At 42.9% G+C, this 21,469-nt stretch overlaps 1 protein-coding gene across 2 annotated transcripts in view; it reads left to right on the top strand.

Annotated features, from left to right (window-relative positions):
• The window catches only part of plcb1 (phospholipase C beta 1), a 30,517-nt gene that overhangs the window by 6,104 nt on the left and 2,944 nt on the right, over positions 1-21,469 (top strand). For both annotated transcript variants that reach the window (XM_068567402.1, XM_068567403.1), the window contains exons 5-32: positions 61-140; positions 1,169-1,222; positions 1,830-1,905; positions 2,758-2,858; positions 3,553-3,716; positions 5,022-5,168; positions 5,565-5,722; positions 6,289-6,371; positions 6,527-6,611; positions 6,938-7,103; positions 9,529-9,584; positions 10,538-10,634; positions 12,003-12,087; positions 12,636-12,760; positions 13,693-13,847; positions 14,665-14,832; positions 14,916-15,015; positions 15,788-15,892; positions 16,872-16,984; positions 17,138-17,288; positions 17,713-17,766; positions 18,306-18,483; positions 18,574-18,706; positions 18,895-18,971; positions 19,674-19,763; positions 19,926-19,983; positions 20,100-20,186; positions 21,295-21,469. The exon at positions 21,295-21,469 is cut by the window's right edge and continues 2,944 nt beyond it. In XM_068567402.1, the coding sequence (XP_068423503.1) occupies positions 61-140; positions 1,169-1,222; positions 1,830-1,905; positions 2,758-2,858; positions 3,553-3,716; positions 5,022-5,168; positions 5,565-5,722; positions 6,289-6,371; positions 6,527-6,611; positions 6,938-7,103; positions 9,529-9,584; positions 10,538-10,634; positions 12,003-12,087; positions 12,636-12,760; positions 13,693-13,847; positions 14,665-14,832; positions 14,916-15,015; positions 15,788-15,892; positions 16,872-16,984; positions 17,138-17,288; positions 17,713-17,766; positions 18,306-18,483; positions 18,574-18,706; positions 18,895-18,971; positions 19,674-19,763; positions 19,926-19,983; positions 20,100-20,186; positions 21,295-21,447 (3,099 nt within the window). In that variant the 3' untranslated portion in view covers positions 21,448-21,469. The remainder of the gene's footprint in view (positions 1-60; positions 141-1,168; positions 1,223-1,829; positions 1,906-2,757; positions 2,859-3,552; positions 3,717-5,021; positions 5,169-5,564; positions 5,723-6,288; positions 6,372-6,526; positions 6,612-6,937; positions 7,104-9,528; positions 9,585-10,537; positions 10,635-12,002; positions 12,088-12,635; positions 12,761-13,692; positions 13,848-14,664; positions 14,833-14,915; positions 15,016-15,787; positions 15,893-16,871; positions 16,985-17,137; positions 17,289-17,712; positions 17,767-18,305; positions 18,484-18,573; positions 18,707-18,894; positions 18,972-19,673; positions 19,764-19,925; positions 19,984-20,099; positions 20,187-21,294) is intronic.

Below are 21,469 nucleotides of genomic sequence, written 5' to 3' on the forward strand. Positions count from 1 at the left end.
GAGGATAAGAGTGAGGATGAGTATGGTGATGATGTTGATGGAGTGTCCTTTTTTTGGTAGCTGTGGTGTGAGGAAGTGTTTTCTCTGGCTTCCAACCTGCTGAGCCTCAACCTCAACAGAGACCACAGTCTGCTGAAAGCGTGAGTAAACACACACACACACACACACACACACACACACACACACACACACACACACACACACTTTATATTTAGTCTATTTACTGTCTGGGTATCCGAAGCCTAGTGCATCATCTTCGTCTGTGCCTCAGAATCCCACATCCACCGCTCTGCTGCCTGAAATACTCGCTGTAGATTAAAAGTGTGTTAATCCGCCGGTGAAAATAATCCCCAGCAAACGCTCTTTTTTTTTTCTTTTTTTTTTTTTTTACAGAAAACTGCCATGCCCAGCGGTTTGAGGGGAATTTTTTCTTTCTTTTTTTTTTTTTTTTAACAATAAAGGGATATATTTGTGACCCATTTATTATTTATCTTCAGTCTGAACAAAAAGTGATTGGAGTTTTTTTCAGAATAAGTTTGATTTTTCTGAGCTCTCGGCATCGACCAATCAAGTGTTGAATTACGTCTTTATTTCTAAAAGAGGCTCAGTAGCCCCGAATTAATATAGCAAACTTCCGTCTTTACCTTTCACAATAAAAGTCCAAGACACATCTCGGTCATACGTTGTTTATTCATCACGTGACGTCCCCGATGTGTAAAGACATTAACCGTTTGTTTTTTAGATTCGTCAAATTCAGACTTCAAGTAAATTTAGATCATGGTTTCGGATTAAAAGCCTAAAGTTTACATCAGAGTGCAGGTAAAGCGTCCCAGAATACTCCTGTAACACACTGCATCTCTCATATTGAGATGTTCAAGATGGTTTTTAACATTGGTCATATGTTTAAACCAGCATGAAGTCAAAGCTCATTTTCTTTGGGAAATGGTGCTAAACCAGCATTTTGTAATGAGATTCTCTCAGAACGCTTTTTAGCATCCAGCATCAGTGGCTCAGACGATGCTCTGCACGTGTCTTTGTTAGGCTCGATAACGTTGCCACCACATAGGGATATCGCTGCAGAGTTTTGGGGAGACCTTCTTCGACGTAAAGGACACCAAAAGCACGTCTCACCCTGCAGACATATTCATCCCTGAACTCTTCCTTCCAGGTACGTGAAGTTAACCCTGCAGCCGAGCGCGGAGGGCAGAATTCCCGTCAAGAAGTGAGTCCCCCTGCTAAATCATTACCTTCCTAACCTTTAATCAATGGCTCTGCGTTAGCGTCGAGGCGCATGTGACAGTTGGCGGTGTTGGAGGATGTGAGGAAAATAGCTCCGGGGAAATCCGTAGAGAGACGCTTACGCAAAACTGAAACTTTTGCTCTTTCCTTGTCCCTCGCTTCCAAAAATACCACTTAATTCCGTGTGCACTTGGGAAAGCAAAAACAGGGACAGGATTCACCAAGGTGCTTAATTCGGCACTGACCTGGTAATCAACCACCGCCAGAGCGAGCGTGAGATGGGATAAAACAGTTATGAGGGAGAAAAAAAAAGCTGCACTTTAGAAAGCAAGAGCTGCAGGAGAATTAAGGTCAGCCGACACTTCCTGGAAGTGGAGGTGAAGTTTTAAAAAGAAAGTCCAAGGAAGTTTTGAGATGTTGAGAAGCAAGGACGAGGAGCATGGTGAGCACGTGTGTGTGTGTGTGTGTGTGTGGGAGTTAGAGAAGCGCATCCTGGCGGGGTTAATTATAGGGAGGAGGTATTTTAGGAAATGAAAATGTACGTTTCAGTGTGAGTTGATAATAAATTGTGATGTCACTGTCTGTTACAGCATTGTTCGCCTGTTTTCATCAGACAGGAAGAGAGTAGAGAACGCCCTGGAGAGCTGCCGGCTGCCCTACGCACGGGTAAACACTTCAACTATGTGTGTGTGTGTGTGTGTGTGTGTGTGTGTTATCATCAGTGGCAGTAGATGCAACACAAAGGTTTCTAGTATTCTAAGCTCAATAGAACCCCATGGGGGTCGTTTTTTCTTCTGTACCTCTTGTTCCCCGCGTTCAAGAGGTCCAATGAACCCCAAATGAGTTATTTTATCAGATCATTTTGTTGCGATTTTTCAAATAACTTACTTTTATACCACATTTTGATCAAGACTCTGAACATCTGCCATGATTATGAGCAAGTTTTCACCTCCTCACTTCACAATAAAACAAAGCATTGGCCAGTTTCAGTCAAAAAAACTGTTTCATTCTGTTTGAAAATGGACAAATGACTTATTTTATGGCAAAACATTGGCCGATTTGGGCATGCTGGGTACCAAAATGTTCATCAGCTTCCGCACTTGCTGTATAACGTGGTTTAAGAAACATACGCGTAAAATACCGGCAGTCGCCGCGGCTTCAAAGGTTCAATATAAAGTACGGACGTTATTAACTTTCCTCCATTTTTTCTACTTGGTGTCGAAAGCTCCTATCTTATGCTTTTTGTCCAGGGTGAGTCAGTGCAATGGGCTCAAATATCTGGGTCATCAAGTTTTCGAAAGCGACCGGTGAACAAAAAAAAAAAGAGAAAAAAAGCAGAAACGTCGGATTCCACAACGCTTCTCCTCCAAGAGTTTGGAGGAGGAATGTTTGGGATCCAAATCTGCTGCAGCGAGTCCAGGAAGAGGAGCTGCTGGAAGCTTTTGACACTGGCAGTTTCCGTGGTTGCTAATTTAAGCAGGCGGTGGCGTTAATGTCCGTGTCCTATATACCCGACAGGGCGACAGCATCAAACTGGAGGACTTGACGCTGGAAGTCTACAGGAGCTTTCTGGACGGCCTGTGTCCTCGCCCGGAGCTCGGCAACATCTTTAAACTGCAGTGAGTGTTTTAGTGAAATCTCCACGTCTCCAGTCAACTGACCTCTGATCAGCTCAAAGACGTATCCATGTGAAACAAGCTGCTTTTCTTTTATTGCTTATTTTTCTTAAGCGTGCTATTTGCTTGGGGACAATTTCTTTGATATGGATATGATGACGAATAACGATCCATCTTCTGTCCCACGTGTTCACAGAGAGGGATTAAAGAGAGATGACACATAATCACATTGTGTCAGCTCTAATAGTGTTCAGCAAATTCATTCATTAATTAGTTCATCAAATCGATTATTGTCAATTAATTAGTCCACAGAATGTCAGCGAATAAGTCCTCTTCATCTTCCACGTAACCGTTTGTGTCTGAACGACGCGTTTAAAGGCACAAAGGGATTCGTATTACGCGGATGTGAGATTAAAAAGAAACAACAAACAAACAATGTAAATCCCTCCAAAGGCGACACGTTCGTCTTAATTTCCTCTCGGGGGAATGAAATATCTTTATCTATTCATCGAGACGCGTGCGTCCACTTCTCTCTGCTCCGCCGGCTCTAATCTCTGCACATTTAGTTTAATTAACGGAAGCAGAAATAACACGGGGACGTATTGCGACTCTGATATATATATATATATATATATATATATATATATATATATATATATATATATATATTCTGTGCCCTGTGACCTCTGCTCCGTAGAGGATGGGGCGACGGGACGCTGTCACTCGATCAGATGACAGAGTTCATCAACAACAAGCAGAGAGACCCGAGGCTGAACGAGATCCTCTACCCGCCTCTCCGTCCGGCCCAGACGCTCGCTCTGATGGAGAGGTACCAACAGGACCAGGCGCAGCTGAAGCAAGGTACACACACACACACACACACACACATGCACACACACACGCTGTCTGGAGGATGTTTGCTATTTTTTACCCCCTCTATATTCCTAAATAACTTGATGCCATCAGCTAGTCAGCTGCGTTTGCCAGCAACGTGCACTTTTCCACATGCGATGGTCCCAGAAATACTCGCGCAACCCGCCCACATGCCCCTCCAGAGGGCGAACTGCTAAAATAAGCCTGTGGCGCTCACAATTTTTGTGTCGGATCCGGCCAGCATTGGCAACAACTTCTAATCCGTGCCCACTTCTTTCATGATTTATAAATATGTATTGTCAGAATAGATGAATTTGTGCATGTTAATAAAGCCAAAAAAAGGATTGTTGGAAAACGCTTTGCAGCAAATCTGGTTCAGGGAACGTGTCGTGGAGCCAGAAGATCTTAATGCGTTTGCATATTGTGATGTGGAAGGTGATGTTTTTACATGTTAAATTATGAGACTGAACTTTTCCTTCAAATCGAAGAGGCACATCTAAAATATTACAAAACCAACGAGACGTCAGAGAGTCTTAAAGGGACACTGCGTCAAATATTCATAACTATTATGTAACAATTTACATAACGCAAATGTTTAAAATGCATTACAAATACACTTATAATGTTTTATAGTCTGCTTATAGCACCGTGAACATAATGCTTGGTATATAATCGTTATAAGGCATTTTGTGAGGGCAAGTATTATGATACTTGATGATTGCTGGACTTTTTATTTTTGCAAGAATCCTAGTGTATTGTAATTCCTCTAGTTGTATGACATTATAATGCTCAATATTCTCCAGCCATCAGTTATATAATCAGTTATATATATATGCTTTCAACTTACTGTTAAATATAGTATAATGGAAATACAAGTGATCATAGTTTTCTTTGAGTAATGTTGTAAAAAATCACTAAAACACATTTTAAATCAAATTATTACTTTACTTAAAGCCAGACATGACCATTACACTGCATTAATAATGATTATCACACATAATAAAAAAAGAGTAGAATGTATTACGACTATGGAAATTATGATGTGTGCCTAGAAATTATAAAGTAGTATGATATCTAACCTTATAAATCATTATAAAATGCTTTAACTGTGTTGAATGATGAGTGTTTTTGCGTGCTTATAACTATAACTACACAATGCTATAATCAGATTATAACAAAGCATCATGTATTACAGATGTGAGCGCTACAGAGCGAGCTGTTTCTCACCTTAATGGCGTGTGTGTGTGTGTGTGTGTGTGTGTGTGTGTGTGTGTGTGTGTGTGTGTCACATAGGCGTCATCACTCTGCAGGCGCTGTCCAGCTATCTGTCCAGCGACGAGAACGGAGTCATCCCCCCGGAGAAACTGGACCAGTCTGAAGACATGAGCTACCCGCTGTCTCACTACATCATCAACTCATCACACAATACCTACCTGACAGGTACACACACACACACACTCACACACACACACACGCGCGCACAGCAGGTGTGAGCGGTCGGTTGATGATGCCCATCCAGGAACAGGAAGTGTGATATTTATTCATGTAGGTGTTCAGAGTGTTTCTGTTTGTTGAGGCAAGGTGACAGTTTGGATTCTGTAAGTGGCGTGAAAGCTGTGGTGGGCTGGTGACGCTCCGCTGTGTGAGCCCAGACCGTCCCTCTAGGTGACATTTAGGTCAAAGGGCCTCGGTGTGAAGGGACTTCATTAGCGTCTGATGGAGATCATGCAGGGAGGTCTGGGTGTCTTCGGGGGACGCGAGCAGACCTTTTGTTTCCGGTGTTCGTCGGCACCCACACCCTGCCGTGTGATGTGTGATGTCTCCCTCCTGCTCCAGCGGGCCAGCTGGCCGGCAGCTCCTCGGTGGAGATGTACCGGCAGGTCCTCCTGGCCGGCTGCCGCTGCGTGGAGCTCGACGTGTGGAAGGGCCGAACGGCCGAGGAGGAGCCCGTCATCACCCACGGCTTCACCATGACCTCGGAAATCCCATTCAAGGTTGGTGTGTGTGTGTGTGTGTGTGAGTGTGTGTGTGTGTGTGTGTGCGTGTGTGTGTGTGTATGAGTGTGTGTGCATACATGTGAGTGAAAGTGTGTTTGTGTTTATGAGTATGTGAGAGTGTGTTTGTGTGTGTGAGTGTGTGGGTGTGTTTGTTTTAAAAAGTCGGTTCAACTGAAGGTTTCTGTGTTTGTGTGTGTGTGCGTGTGTGTTTTAAAAAGTCGGTTCTACTGAAGGTTTGTGTGAGTGTGTTGCTGTATGTGTGTGTGTGTGTGTGTTTGTGTGTGTTGTAAATTAGCGTTTCGCCACAAACAACACAATGCATCTGAATTGTGTAAATTCTAATCCGACTGTGATGTCCATATCAAATAAATATGTGTGTGTGTGTGTGTGTGTGTGTGTGTATTTCACTAGATATATTTGACAACCACGGGTTCTTCACAGACGGTTACGATTCTACACAAAGGAAATCGTAATGAGCAGATGAAAAAGATGAAAAGCACATTGTTCTATATTAAGACAGTGGTTGTCCCAACGAATAGTTTTGTTTGTTTGTTGTTTTCCAGGAAGTGATTGAAGCGATTGCTGAGTGCGCCTTCAAGACGTCGCCTTTCCCCGTCATCCTCTCCTTTGAAAACCACGTGGACTCGTAAGAATCTGTCATTATTGATTTATTGATTTGTGTGATGCATACAGATCGACTGCAATGTAACATGTTTATCTATCTATCCACCCATCATCCATCTGTCTGTCTATCTATCTATCATCTATCTATCCGTTCATCATGATCCATCTATCTATTAGTTTGAAGCAGCAGGCAAAAATGGCTGAATATTGTCAATCTATTTTCGGAGATGCTCTGTTGATTGACCCTCTGGACAAGTACCCTGTAAGTAATACACACACACACACACACACACACACACACACACACACACACACACACACACACATGGATGTAACGTTAACTTGGTTGAGCTGGTTGAGTAGTTTTAATTCATCTATTTCCCTGCGTCCTTTATGGTAAGACATGTCCTTTATATATTAGTTGTTCACTTTAAATCCTACATCCGACATGTCAAATACAGCCTGAGGAGATAATCCCAATATTTCCTTTTAACTCCCCATCAAATTCCCGTTCATTCCCATGGAAAGGGTCTCCACCGTTGAATAGTCCTGTAATATTGTAATAATATTATACCCTGTTCTTTGCAGCTGGAGTCTGGCGTCCCGCTGCCCAGTCCTCAGGAGCTGATCGGCAAAATCCTGATCAAGAACAAGAAATCCCACAAACCCGCCAATAACACGGACACCAAAAGACTGACGGACCAACCTGCCAATCAGAGCAACGAACCAGTGTCTCCTAGCAACAACACGGGAGGTAAGACACAAAGACAAAAGGACTTTTTCTTTTTTTTCTTTCTTTTTCAGCCTGTAAATCCATGTGAGCTGACACTGACGGCTTCTGTACGAACACACAGATGATGGCCGGTGGCTTCTCAGGATGCAGAATATTATCATGAGCAACGAGCGTTCAGGCGCTCGTACCGGAGCAATAATTGTTGTGTTTTTTTTGTGTGCGGCTCTTTAGAACCGTGCATCCACACGTATGCCCTCGCAAATATGAGTCACCAGCAGATTAGCTCCGGTTTGAAAAAGAAAAAAAAAAAGAAGGTAGAATGATGCCGGCGAAGCTCCAGCTCTGCCCCGAGGAAATGTTCACAGACGAGTTTATTAATATTATGTTTATTAAATAAAGCAAAGGAAAGAGAGAATGAGAGAGAGAGAGAGAGAGAGAGAGAGAGAACGAGAGAGAGAAAACGAGAGAATGAGAGAGAGGTGGAACGAGAGAACAAGCGTGAGAACAAGCGTGAGAACAAGCGTGAGAACAAGCGTGAGAACGAGAGAGAGACAGACAGAACGAGAGAGAGAGAGAACAAGCATGAGAACGAGAGACAGAGAGAATGAGAGAGAGAACATAAGAGAACAAGAAGGAGAATGAGAGACAGAATGAGAGAGAACGTCAGAGAACAAGGGAGAGAATAAGGGAGAACGAGAGAGAGAGAATGTGAGAGAGAACGAGAACGAGAGAGAGAGAGAAAACGAGAGAACAAGAGAGAGCGAGAACGAGAGCGAGAGATGAGAATAATTTAGAGAAAGGTGTCAAAACGTGATAAATATCCCACGTTTATTCAAAAGTTTGGCAGTTACAGAGGTTTTTTTCTGGGCAGTAGACGATAAAAACATTCATTTATTTGAAGTCACAACATGAAAGTCACTAAATATTTAATGATGCAGTGACCGTACACAGCGGCTTCCTGCATTCAGAGGCTCCTCAGAAGTGCTTTTGTCTCTTTGGTAATGAGCGGGACATCCCAGAAGAGGCCCGAAAGCTCAGAAGAGCAAATTAAACCGCAAAGTGCAGCCAGGAAATGAGGCATATCGCCTTATTGACACGTCTGATGCGCGAAACCGTCTGGGACCGAGAGCCTACGGTCGCTCACAGAGAGCAGACGAGTCGCCGAGCTGAAGTACGCACTCGACCCAGACGAGTGGGCTGAACACTCGCCTGCAGAGCGGTTAAAGCGGCGGCTTGTTTACACGACTGCAGGCATCTGTTTGCTTCCTACTCTGGTGTTTGGAGTGTTTTCTACTAGCATTCGTATATCGCACGATTCAGAGTTTGCCAGCGTTATGGTGCGTTCACATCAAAACACACTTGAGAATATTCGCAACGCTTTTTCGCCAGCAACGTTAACCCAAATTACCAGCACATAGCCTCACTAGCTAACCTAAAGTGACCCGGTCACGTTCCAGTAGCTACCAGCACATAGCCTAACTAGCTAACCTAAACTGACCCGGTCACGTTCCAGTAGCTACCAGCACATAGCCTCACTAGCTAACCTAAACTGACCCGGTCACGTTCCTGTAGCTACCAGCACATAGCCTCACTAGCTAACCTAAACTGACCCGGTCACGTTCCTGTAGCTACCAGCACGTAGCCTCACTAGCTAACCTAAACTGACCCGGTCACGTTCCTGTAGCTACCAGCACATAGCCTCACTAGCTAACCTAAACTGACCCGGTCACGTTCCTGTAGCTACCAGCACATAGCCTCACTAGCTAACCTAAACTGACCCGGTCACGTTCCTGTAGCTACCAGCACATAGCCTCACTAGCTAACGTAAACCGACCCGGTCACATTCCTGTGAAACAGTTTTCATTTCCGCTATCGAGAATGAGAGAGAGAAGGAGAGAGAGAAGGAGAGAGAGAGAGAACAAGAGCGCGAGAGAGAGAAGGAGAGAGAGAGAGAACAAGAGCGCGAGAGAGAGAAGGAGAGAGAGAGAGAACAAGAGAGAGAACGAGAGCGAGAGAGAGATCGAGAGAGATGCACAAATACTAACACATACTTTCAAGTTTAAGGACTCTTTCCTGCAGCGCTCTGTTGCTGTTTAGTGTCTGGATGATGATCTAAAACACATCCAATACAGAGAAATAGAGAGAGAGAGAGAGAGAGAACAAGAGAGAGAGAGAGAGAACGAGCTGGTTATCTGCATCTACATTTTTCTCATAATTGCTCGTTAAACCTCAGGACTCTACCTGATGGTGATTTATTCGCAGCGAGCCTTCAAACCTTGCCTTCTGACTTCTAATCAGTCATCTCGTGAACTCACCGCCAGCTAAACTTTGTCTTTTACTACTTTTTAATGCTCGGAGTAAAATGCTAAGTGAAAAAAAGAAAAAAAGACGAAGAAGAAGAGTGAAGAGACGATGGGGATGAATGTTTAACTTTAATTTTTAACAGAGATCGAGGCTGAGAGTGAGGAAGAGGATGATGATGAAGATGATGATGGTAAAAAGGTCAGTGGTGACCGCCCCCACCCTGCTGTCGCCGCGTGTTGACGTTTACAAGTGTTCCATTGTTGTGTTTATTCTTCGTGCCGTTGTCATCGTTCATCTTTTGTGTCTTTAATGTCACCGCTAAACTCCGGCTGTCATCTGTGCTTCATTGCTGCCGTTGTCTCCGCAGTGCGTCGCTGTCATTGTCGTCGTGTTACTCCTCGATGTGTGTCTTGTTGCCGCTCTCTTTCTTGTTGTGTCCTCGGTGTTCGCGGTGGGCCTGAGCTTCCCACACCAGCGACGATGGCTTACTGGGTTGATTGGGTTCCCATTTTCCCACAAAAAAAAAAACACTCCACCAATCATTGTGGGTTCAAAAATGATGAATATTGGTGCAGCCGTCGTCTTTTTGTGCTCCACGTATTCTTTCCTCGTCTACCCACAATGCAGCTCGCTGACTCAAGTGACATCACATGAGGCGATCGTGTGCAGCTTCCTCTGGAGCCACATGAGGCTTTACACTTCGTTTTTTTGTTCACATACATAAGTGCTCAACAAGCCTCCACACAAAAAAATAATAATTTCGACTTGTAAAATAGGCAGAATTCCCCTTTTAAATAAAAAAAAACACACAAAAGAGACACAATCTGCTAAAAAACAAAGAGGCAGACTGCTTGTACAGATGTCTCTTGTGTTTAGGCCGCTGTGAGGTCAGTGTGTGCACATTGTGTGTGTGTTTGTTGTTGAAAGTCTACGTGAATGTCGTGTTCTTTCGTTGGTATTGCCGCTGCTTTTTGTCACTAAGCGCTGTGAACTCCAGTTTGTTGTCCAGAAGCGTAGTGATGACAAGTGTGTGTCTGTTCTGTCTACTTGTTATTGGAGACAAAGCAGCCGTCGGACCATTAAAAACCAAGCCGCGGGCCAGGTGTGAGACTTTTCCCCTCAGACGTCGTTTCTCTTGTTGTTTGTTTCAGGGCTCGGCGGAGCGGGAGGCCGTGGCCACGGAGGAGATGTCCACGCTGGTGAACTACGTCCAGCCGACCAAATTCAACTCCTTCGAAGCGTCCAAGAGTAAGAGAAGCTGACACGTTGACGCTCTGACACGCGTTTCATTATCTGTTAAGAGAAAGGGGAAAAACAACTCCAATTCCAGATGCACCAAACATTTCTTCACCGTCCCGATCCGCCCCAGTGGGCTGGAGGATGGAGAGCAGCGCCTGGCTGGTTGTTCAAAACGTACAAGAGCTCCCTTCAACACCGTGTGAGGTGTGATGAGACGTGTGCAAATATCCTGAGAGATGCCCGAGAGATGGAGAGATGCCACTGGAGGAGGAGGAGGAGGAGGGGGGGGGGGGGCAGAGAAGAAGAAGAAGAAGAATAAAAAGGGAAGCTAGGAGGAGGAGGAAGAGGAAGTAGAATGAGAAGGAAAAGAAGAGGAGAGGGGAGGAGGAAGAAGTGGAGGGAGGATGAGGAGGAGAAGGAGGAAGAAGAAGGGGGAGGAGGAGGAGAAGGGGAAGAATTAGAGGGAGAAAGAGAAGAAAAAGAAGGGGAGAAGAAAAAGAAGGGAGAGAGGGAGGAGCATGAGGAGAGGAAGAAGGAGAGGGAGAAGGAGGAAGAGAAGTCAAAAAAGGAGAAGAAGAAGATGAAGATGAAGAAAAGAAGAACGAGAAAGAGGGGAGGAAGAAAAAAGGGAGGAAGAAGGAGGAAAAGAAGAAGGGGAGGAAGGAGAAGTTCCACCAACAGTATTTAGTCTTCAGCCCAGGATTTTTGTATTCTGCAAAGTTCCATCTTGCGTCTCCTCGCGTTTACGAAACAGCTCGTGGTCTCGTTGTGGAAGCAGGAAGCTAAAGGAAGAACACGTTGAGGAACAGAAGAAGACCAACTGGTTGATATATATATATATATATATATATATATATATATATATATATATATATATATATATATATAATGAAGTGATGAGTTGGGACATGGCTTCCTGCACGAAGCCCAGAATTACGTCCTCATCTCTCTCTAGAGCGGAGCTGCAGCTTCTCTCCCTCTAAAGCTGCTAAATCCTCACATTTCATTTCATGGCTCGGCTCTCTCCGTACTCGGATCAACATTTCAGGTCTTGCAGGATCTTCTTTGACAGGAAGCAGCCGCTGCTCCTCTGTGCTGCTGCTGCTCCTCCGTCCTGTTGCCGCTCCTCCGTCCTGCTGCTGCTCCTCCGTCCTGCTGCTGCCCTTCTGTCCTGTTGCTGCTCCTCCGACCTGCTGTTGCTCCTCCGTCCTGCTGTTGCTCCTCCGTCCTGCTGTTGCTCCTCCGTCCTGCTGCTTAAAAACTGAAGAAACTATCTGAACATGACGAGAGAACCATGTTGAAAATATATCTAAAGCTGTGTGTGTGTGTGTGTGTGTGTGTGTGTGTGTTTGTGTCTGTCTGTTTGTGTGTCCACAGAGGCAGCCCGCTGCTACAACATGTCGTCCTTCGTGGAGACTAAAGCTCTGGAGCATCTCACAAAGTCACCGGTGGAGTTTGTGGAGTATCCTTGACAACAGTTACCGCGGCAAACACCATGGCAACCGCTTCTACACATTCTCTTTTGATGCTTTTTAAAATAAAATAAAAAATGTATTCCCGGTGTGTTCACATATTGACTAATATATATGCGAGGTACTCATATATGATGATGTAACACACACACACACACACACACATATATATATATATGTATATATATATATATATATGAGTGTAATTATGATTTGAAAGATATGTATAAGTTTATCGTAGAAAAACTGGTTTATTAAGCTGTTTTTTTCTTTATATGTAATTATATTAAGGGTTACGTAATTGATAATATTGTAGGATTAAATATATAAGCATTATACCTCTTATTATATGGCTTTACTCATTGTATTGTATATGACTGATTAAAACACTACTACTACGTCATCCTACACGATGATGTAATAAACACGTGTTAGTAGTTGTAGGAATATCTATAGACATATTGGATTCTTTGGCCCTACATTGGGACAGAACTTGATGTAAACGTCCCCATAATTGTTCTTAACTCCCAATAATCAGATATAACAAGACGCAGCTGAGCCGCATCTATCCGAAAGGAACCAGAGTCGACTCGTCCAACTTCATGCCGCAGCTCTTCTGGAACGCCGGTTGTCAGCTCGTGGCGCTCAACTACCAAACCATCGGTCAGTGGGCCGGGGACGGAGATTTAAATGTCTGAAGGGTCGCATGTATACATCTACAGGCTGCACGTTTTAGTGTTTAACAGCTGATATCATCCACTAAGTGATGAGAAAAATAGACAGCTTATAATAATAGAGCATAAATAGGTAGCGCTATAAAATAAGTCCACACTATTTAACATGAATAAACACTTAATTCATCATGACATTTATTAATAAACAGGTCACAGAACATTAACTTAACTATTGAGTGGTAACTACCTGGATTATTCATGAATTGCAGTATTAAAACACTTGTAGAAAGTGCATATCTAAATCATTATATGTATAAATAAATGCATGAATAAATGACATTTAAATATTTTTTTTATCATTTACTAACACTTTACAAAATATATTACTAATCATAAGTCCTTAATACTTAATTTACAAATGGGGAATCCATCATTTATAAATTATGAAAACACAATCACGAAAGCATAATACGCAAACATTTATAACTATGTTCATGAATTGAATCCTAATAAGTTACTAATGACTGTCCATGTTGGAACAATGCTTTAAAATGAGGAATTAAGTGTTTATTCATGTGTTACTAATGCTAAATAGTGTGTACTTGTTATAAAAAGCTACCAATTTATATATTTTCCTACCTTGTTAGTCGTCTCGTGACTCCTCAGGTTCCAGTTGGGGAAACTAATGCAACAATATCTTTTCCGACTATACGTTGAATAAAGAAAGTAGCACTTTAGAAGCACTTCAGTAGCATTAAATGGTACTTACTTGTACCACTTAGTAGCTTTGCCTTGTTGAAGAGATTGTTCTTTCTTGATTCATGTAGTTCTGAGTTTGTACTCGTGGTTGAATGCACGTATTGTAAGTCGCTTTGGATAAAAGCGTACTCGTGAACTTAAAAGCGTAGCCGTGTGTTCCAGATTTGTCCACGCAGCTGAACCTCTTCATGTTCGAGTACAACGGTCGCAGCGGCTACCGGCTGAAGCCGGAGTTCATGAGGCGGCCGGACAAACACTTTGACCCGTTCACGGAGAACACGGTGGACGGCATCGTGGCCAACACGCTGTCCGTGAAGGTGAAGAGACAAGAATCCTTCTGTTCACGCGCCTCACAATGTTCATGCAAAATACAATACATGTAATTCGTATTGAAAATACAGGAAATACCTTTTTATCGCAGAGCATTCTGGTTTAGGCTATATAATGTACACAAAGCTCTGGTGAACCCCACAAAAAAAGGAAGAACAGTCACAGAATGTCAGTATAAAGACAACAGTTTGATTGATTATATATATATATATATATATATATATATATATATATATATATATATATATATATATATATATATATATATATTAATGGAACAGCCGGAAAACGTTGGCTTTGTATCAACAAGTAAGTATTCATCACATATGAATAGCATCACACATACAAACTGTATACTAACTATAACAGCAAAATATTGAATTAAAACCAGTTGTACACAGGTAAAGAGCCAAAATAAATTACTGTACACCAAGTTCTGCACAGAAAAATGAATACAAATAAAAGTGTTAAAGTAAAAAGTAAATCAATACAAAAGTGAACAGGTAACTTAACAAACAGGTTCACACGAACATCTTTATGAAATCAAAATTCTTCCATTTTGGTTCTTGAGATGACCCAACCACACTCGGATACAACATTTACCTTGGCAGACAATACGTTTTTGTTTTTTTAATCATTCGTGGAGAAAGTATTTTGAGTACTTTGAATACAAAATTACTCCACTCTATAGTATTTTGTTATCGGCCCTATCAACTACAAATTACAAAATACTTACAGTAACTGAAATACGTATTTCAAATACAAGTAACAGAAATACTGCCCGTCTCTATCCGTGCGTCGCAGGTGATCTCAGGTCAGTTCCTGACGGAGCGGCGCGTGGGTGTGTATGTGGAGGTGGACATGTTCGGACTTCCTGCGGACACCAGGAGGAAAGCGCTGAAGACCAAAACCTCTCAGAACAACAACGCCGTCAACCCGGTGTGGGACGAGGAGCCCATCGTCTTCAAAAAGGTGAGAACAGGGAGATGACGCGAGTCTAAAAATAACCTGGTGCCGCCGACGTCTGACCCCACGGTGTGACGCCTTTCTGACAGGTGATCCTTCCGTCTCTGGCCTCTCTGAGAATCGCTGCTTTTGAGGAAGGAGGGAAGTTTATCGGCCATCGGATTATTCCAGTGTCTGCCATACGACCAGGTAGTTTAATTTAACTTTCAAGGAATACTTTGCCCACAAAAATTGTACATACAACAACAACAACAAACTAAAAACATGACTTACTTATGGCTGAAATGAGATTTATACACATATACTGTTCATAACATGATAAATGAGCTCGCGCTCAGTCTGCTGCATACGGGCAGAGTGAAGCGAGGAGCGTTCAGAGACCAGGCAGAGAGTGGGAACTTTTAACGTTGGCCGAGTTAGACAAGATCGCTTTAAAATCCTGAACTAAAATAATAATTAAAAATACTTAACTTCACTCAATCAAACCCAAACTTCACACATATATTCTGAGCATATATGGCTACGTTATATATTACAAAGCATTCATTATAATAGTAATTATATAATTATAATAATTATTATAGCTAAAAATATCAGTTTTTTAAATATGTTTGTTTTTTCCTTTGCTGTGTACCATTAATATACCACTAACACATATATGAACGTATTATCTATATTCACAAGGGTTTTCTGTATGTTATAGCTTTTTAAATTATTCAAATAGACCTTGGGGTTTAGTAGATATTCAGTATTTAGTTGAATACATTCACCATTAAATTGGCTGGTGGCCAGCTCCTTCTTTTTTGAAACAAACCTGGAAAATGTCATTCAACACTCTAAATTAAATACTTTATGTTTTTGCCTGATGACTACATCTCTCTCTCTGCCAGATTGCCACATGAACACTGTTCACCCCGAGCGATGTAACGTCAGACTGTGTGTGGCTAAATGTTTCCTGCAGGTTATCGTTACATCAGCTTGAGGAACGAGAAGAACCAGTGTCTCATTCTACCGGCTGTGTTTGTGCACATCGAGGTCAAAGATTACGTCCCGGACACCTTTGCAGGTTGGAACATATGTACACGTCGACGAATACGTTCTCATGAACCTGAATCATCTCCCAGGTCTCACGAGCACATTCATCATCTCAATAGAATATAGGGTTCCTGGCCTGGTACTTAATAATCATAATAATAATAATAATAATGTAGGGTGTAACGTCATGGGAGACTTTAGAGCAGTGTTGGGAGCGATGTTAAGTAAAAGTACCAATACTAAAAGGGTATTAGTATTAAAAATGTACCAAAAGTAACAAAGAACGTTAATCTGCAGTGTGTCTCATTTCAGAGGAAAACATTAAATACACTGTATTATAATTATTGATGCGTTAATGTTACTTTTAATAGATAAAGTACACAGTATTAGTATTAAAGTATACTTGAAGTACCAAAAGTAACAGAGAACGTTAATATGCAGAACGTCGCATTTCAGAGGAAAACATTAAATACACTGCATTTTAAATATTTGATGCATTAATGTCACTTTAATTGTTAAAAATTGTCAATAAATTCAAGATATCATAATGTTATTGTATATTATATTGTATTATTAAGCTAAATCTACAGAGAAGATAAAAGAAACGCAGTCCAGTAAAAATCTAAACAGTTTCTCTCTGAAATGAAAGTAGCATCGAAAATTCAAAGTACAATTACCTCAAAAAGATGTAAGTGCTTTTGCTACTACTATAGATTACAGACTACAGTAATGTTCTTTTTTTTAACTTTTTTTTTTTTGTTGACGTATTTGCACTTTATTAATATCTGTATATTCACGTTATGTTGGACAAGAGAGAAACATAGTTTCAAATCTTCTGTGTGTTTGCACAAGTGAAATAATTGACATTTGACCTTTTACTTTGACGAGTACCACGACAACGAAATGCAGTATAAATATATATAAGAGATACAGCTCGGACGACCCTGTTTGTCCGTATCACCACGCCCGTGACACGCTAGTTGATCCGTTTCCACGCCTCTTCTCTCCAGATGTGATCGAGGCTCTGTCCAACCCCATCCGCTACGTCAACCTGCTGGAGCAGAGGTCCAAACAGCTGGCGGCTCTGACCCTGGAGGACGGGGAGGAGGACACGCAGCCCGAGGTTAGTCCTTGTACATCTTTGGCTTCACCTTTAACCCGTAAACTCATTGTAGTACCTAACAGCTGCCACCAGGAGCGCTATTTAAACTAGATTTCTCACATCCTGAGTAGCAGGTTGCTTGGTTGTAACTCTGGTTGTGTGTTTGTTGCTCAGGACGAGGCGGAAAGCTGTGCGGAGCGTAAGAGCGATCTGAAATCGCCGCCGCTGGAAAACGGGCTCAGCCCGGCCGCCGGCCCCGCCGGCCACGCTCCCGTCGCCACGACGCCCAAAGCTTCCGCGGCCAATCAGCAAGCAGCTGCCACAGGTAGCGCCCCACCTGCGAAACACAGATGCGCACACACACGCACTCAAGGAGTGTGTGTGAATTACCACGAGGCACTTTCATTTTGTGTTCATTTTGTGTTCATTTTGTCGGCCCCGGTGGACAGAAGCGGTAGTGTTTCCACGAGCAGCGATCTAACGATTTAGAAATCCACTTTGTCTTGTTTGCTCCTGTAGGTCAAACACAGGCACCAGTATGCTGTTGTGGAATTACCACACACAATGAAAAAACAATGCTTTCAACTCACTTAATAAAATCATGGAAAAGATTTCAACATCAAGCCAATATATATTTTTTGAGTGCAGTTAAGGTTCCTTGCAGTAACTTAAGTATGTTCCTCTTGATCATGTGATATCCGGTGCTGAAGGTCGTTGTTGATGTTCATGATGTCGTCTCTGCATTTCAGAGGCAGCCAAGCCTGCAGCCAAGACTGAAGATCTGGTGTTAAGTGTTTTGATAGGTCAGTGTCTGCATGTCCAATCAATCAATTATGATTAATTAAAGCTGAATATAAAGGAACAATATGGTAAAGCTAAACTAAACTTAACAACCAACAGCACAATCAACTCCTGAATTTTAAAGTAAGGATGTGTCTGCGCTAAGAAAAGTACTGGTTTTTGGGAATGTAGGGTTAATGTTTAGTTTAGTTTAGTGGTGTATAGCGAGTATTTAGCATTCCAGATTTTTTTTTGGTGTTTTTTTTTGTTTCTTCTATGTAAGTTGCTTGTTACTGTGACAAACTAATTTCCCCTTGGGGATAAATTAAGTATCTATCTATCTATCTATCTATCTATCTATCTATCTATCTATCTATCTATTATCAAAAATCCTACTGAATTATAGATTTCTTTAGTCGATTAGTTGTTGTTTTTTTATACATTTTTTTTTAAGTTGGATGATTTATTTCCAAGAAACTCTGTTGATTAAAATAATGTGAAAAAAACACATCAGAGAAGGACGTTAGAGTCGCACTAAAACCTGCCGTGTGATGGCTCTCAGACGTCCCGGTGTGCGCCGTGGAGAGTCTGCAGCAGTCCAAGGTTTACCAGAAGGAGCAGAGACGTCAGTTCAAAGAGCTGAAGGAGTTGGTGAGGAGGCACCAGAAGAAAACCGCCGAGCTCCTCCGAGAGTTCAACAACAAGTACAAGAAGGTGTCCCGGCAGTGCAGCAAGAGCAGGTGTGTGTTACGCCCGCATTGCTTCCGCTGTTGTCCGGTGGGTTTATTTCTTTCCATCGCACACATTCACTAACGTGCATCGTTCATCAGGGCTTCGCGTTCGGACGGCGAGAAAGACGAGCGCCTCCAGCAGCTGAAAGACGAGCAGCAGCAGCAGCTTCTGGCTCTGAGGCAGGAGCAGTACTACAGTCAGAAATATCTGCAGAGGGAGCACATTAAAATGGTAACGCGCCACTGATGACGCTTTGAGCTGAAGTTTGGGGGTTTCTGTCTTTGTATTTTTAAGTTAAAGCTCACTATCTGTTGCAGGCCTACACATAATGATACAGTGAATATGTGACAAGATGTCAAGGCGGTCATTTCTTCCGACATGAACGCAGAATACAAAGCGTTGTTTTCTGTTTCCGCCAGCTGACGGAGCGCCTGAGCAGTCTGGCTGAGGAGAGTCACAACGGCCAGATGAAGAAGCTCAAGGACATCTGTGACAAGTGAGTTACAAACGCTGTAGATGTGTTTGGTCTCTGAGCCTCGAGGGGGGAGGACACGACGAGGGCGAAGACGTGTTTGGGCTCGGATTTTGAGAATCCACTAGTTTGTTTTGAGAGGTCTGTACTGTATGGAAGCTCATTCCCGCCGATAGAAGAAAAAAATGATGAGATAGAAAGTCGAAGTTATGAGATAGAAAGTGAAATTGTGAGATAGAAAGTCACAATTAAGAGATAGAAAGTTGAAATGATGAGATACGAAGTCTTAATTATGAGATAGAAAGTCACAATTATGAGATAGAAAGTCAAAATTGTATGGCAGAAAGTCACAATTATGAGATGGAAAGTTCAAATGATGAGATAGAAAGTTGAAAGGATGAGATAGAAAGTCACAATTATGAGATAGAAAGGCACAGTTATGAGATAGAAAGTCATAATTATGAGATAGAAAGTCCAAATTATGAGATAGAAAGTCACAATTATGAGATAGAAAGTCAAAATTGTGAGATGGAAAGTCATAATTATGAGACATTATGTGCGTCCATAGGGTAAGTAGATATTCTTATAAGAATATTTCCTGCTACGCACTCTCCAGATCGTTATGTTTGTCTAATTTACACCTCGAGTAAATAAGAGCATCGTTTGAAGTCAGCCATTGAGCGTTTGTCTTCTTCTCATTTTGAAGCTGTAATCTTTTTCCTGCAGGGAGAAAAAAGAGCTGAAGAGGCAGATGGATCGAAGGAGAACCGAGAAGATCAACCAGGCGAAGACCAAAGAGAAACATCTGGCCGAAGAGTACGATCCATAAACACACACACACACATACGTAAATCCACCCGAGCTCCCCGGCTGCAGCTCCTCCCATCCCTCGTGCTCTGATCCGTGCAGCTGTCAGGGAATGTGCAGGAATAAAAAATAAAATAAAATGTAACTCTAAACTCTTGACTGTGTTCCCAGGGAGAAGAACGAGATCAATAAGTCCTACGTCAATGAAGTCGTCCAGAACATAAAACGGGTGAGCGGAGAGAGAGTGAAGAGGAGTCTGGGTTGCACAGGATGTACATCCTGACGGGTTGTTGTGTAGTTCTGACTCTCTCCTTCGTCTCTCTGCGGTAACTCTCCGTCTTCCAGCTGGAGGAGACGCAGGCGAAGCGCCACGACCAGCTGGTGGAGCAGCACACGGAGCTGCTGCAGCGGATCCAAGACCAGAAGCCCAAGGTGACACGCAGACCGCCTGCTTGGGTTCATTAAGAAACGTCTTCCGAGCACCTTCCCACCTACCTACCTACCTACCTACTACCTACCTTATTACCTACTTACCTTCCTTCCTACCTACCTACCTACCTACTACCTACCTACCTTCTTACCCAGCTTCTTACCTACTTACCTTCCTTCCTACCTCCTACCTACCTACTACCTACCTACCTTCTTACCTACCTTCTTACCTACTTACCTACCTACCTACCTCCTACCTACCTACCTACCTACCTACTACCTACCTACCTTCTTACCTACTTACCTTCCTTCCTACCTCCTACCTACCTACCTACCTTCTTACCTACCTTCTTACCTACTTACCTTCCTTCCTACCTCCTACCTACCTACCTACCTTCTTACCTACCTTCTTACCTACTTACCTTCCTACTACCTACCTACCTACCTACCTACCAACCACTTAACTAACTACCTACCTACCTACCTGCCTACTTACCTTCCTTCCTACCACCTACCTACCTACCTACGTTCCTACCTTCTAACTACCTACCTCCTACCTATCTACCTTCCTACCTACCTTTCTAACTACCTTCATACCTACTTTCCTTCCTTCCTTACCTACTTTCCTTCCTTCCTTACCTACATACCTCCCTTCCTACCTCTTACGTACCTATCTACCTTCCTATATACTTACCTACCTACCTTTTTACCCACCTTCCAACCTACCTACTTACCTACCTTCCTCTCTACTTACTTACCTGCCTACCTTCCAACCTTCCAAGCTACTTACCTACCTTCCTTCCTTCGTACCTACCCAGCTTCCTTTCTTCCTACCCACCTTCCTTCCTACCTACTTACCTACCGACCTACCTACCTACCTACCTATCTACCTACCTACCTTCCTTCCTTCCTACCTACCTACCTACCTAGCTACTTACCTACCTTTATACCCACCTTCTTACCTACCTTCCTTCCTTCCTACCTACCTACCTCCCTGAGCTGTACTTCACACGTTGTGTGTTTTCATAACAACTTGCTCTGTGCCCGTATAGCTAATCGTGGCCACCTGTCAATCAATGTGCGTCAAAACCCGTGGTGTGTTTCTCTCCAGCTGCAAGGAGCCGTGGAGGCCGAGTTTCAGGAGAAGTTCCAGTGTTTGCCCGGAGAGATTCAAGACTTCCTGCAGGACAGAAAGACGGAGGTCAGAGGTCACAGCAGGTCCCGGCCGTCGACCCCACACGAACCTCTGTCGGAGGAAGACTGAGGAGGAAGAGCAGCAGGAGAAG

This window comes from Clinocottus analis, unplaced genomic scaffold (assembly GCF_023055335.1).
Source record: "Clinocottus analis isolate CAN_PGR_092001 unplaced genomic scaffold, fCliAna1.0.p SCAF_8, whole genome shotgun sequence".
NCBI classification, from domain to species: domain Eukaryota; kingdom Metazoa; phylum Chordata; class Actinopteri; order Perciformes; family Cottidae; genus Clinocottus; species Clinocottus analis.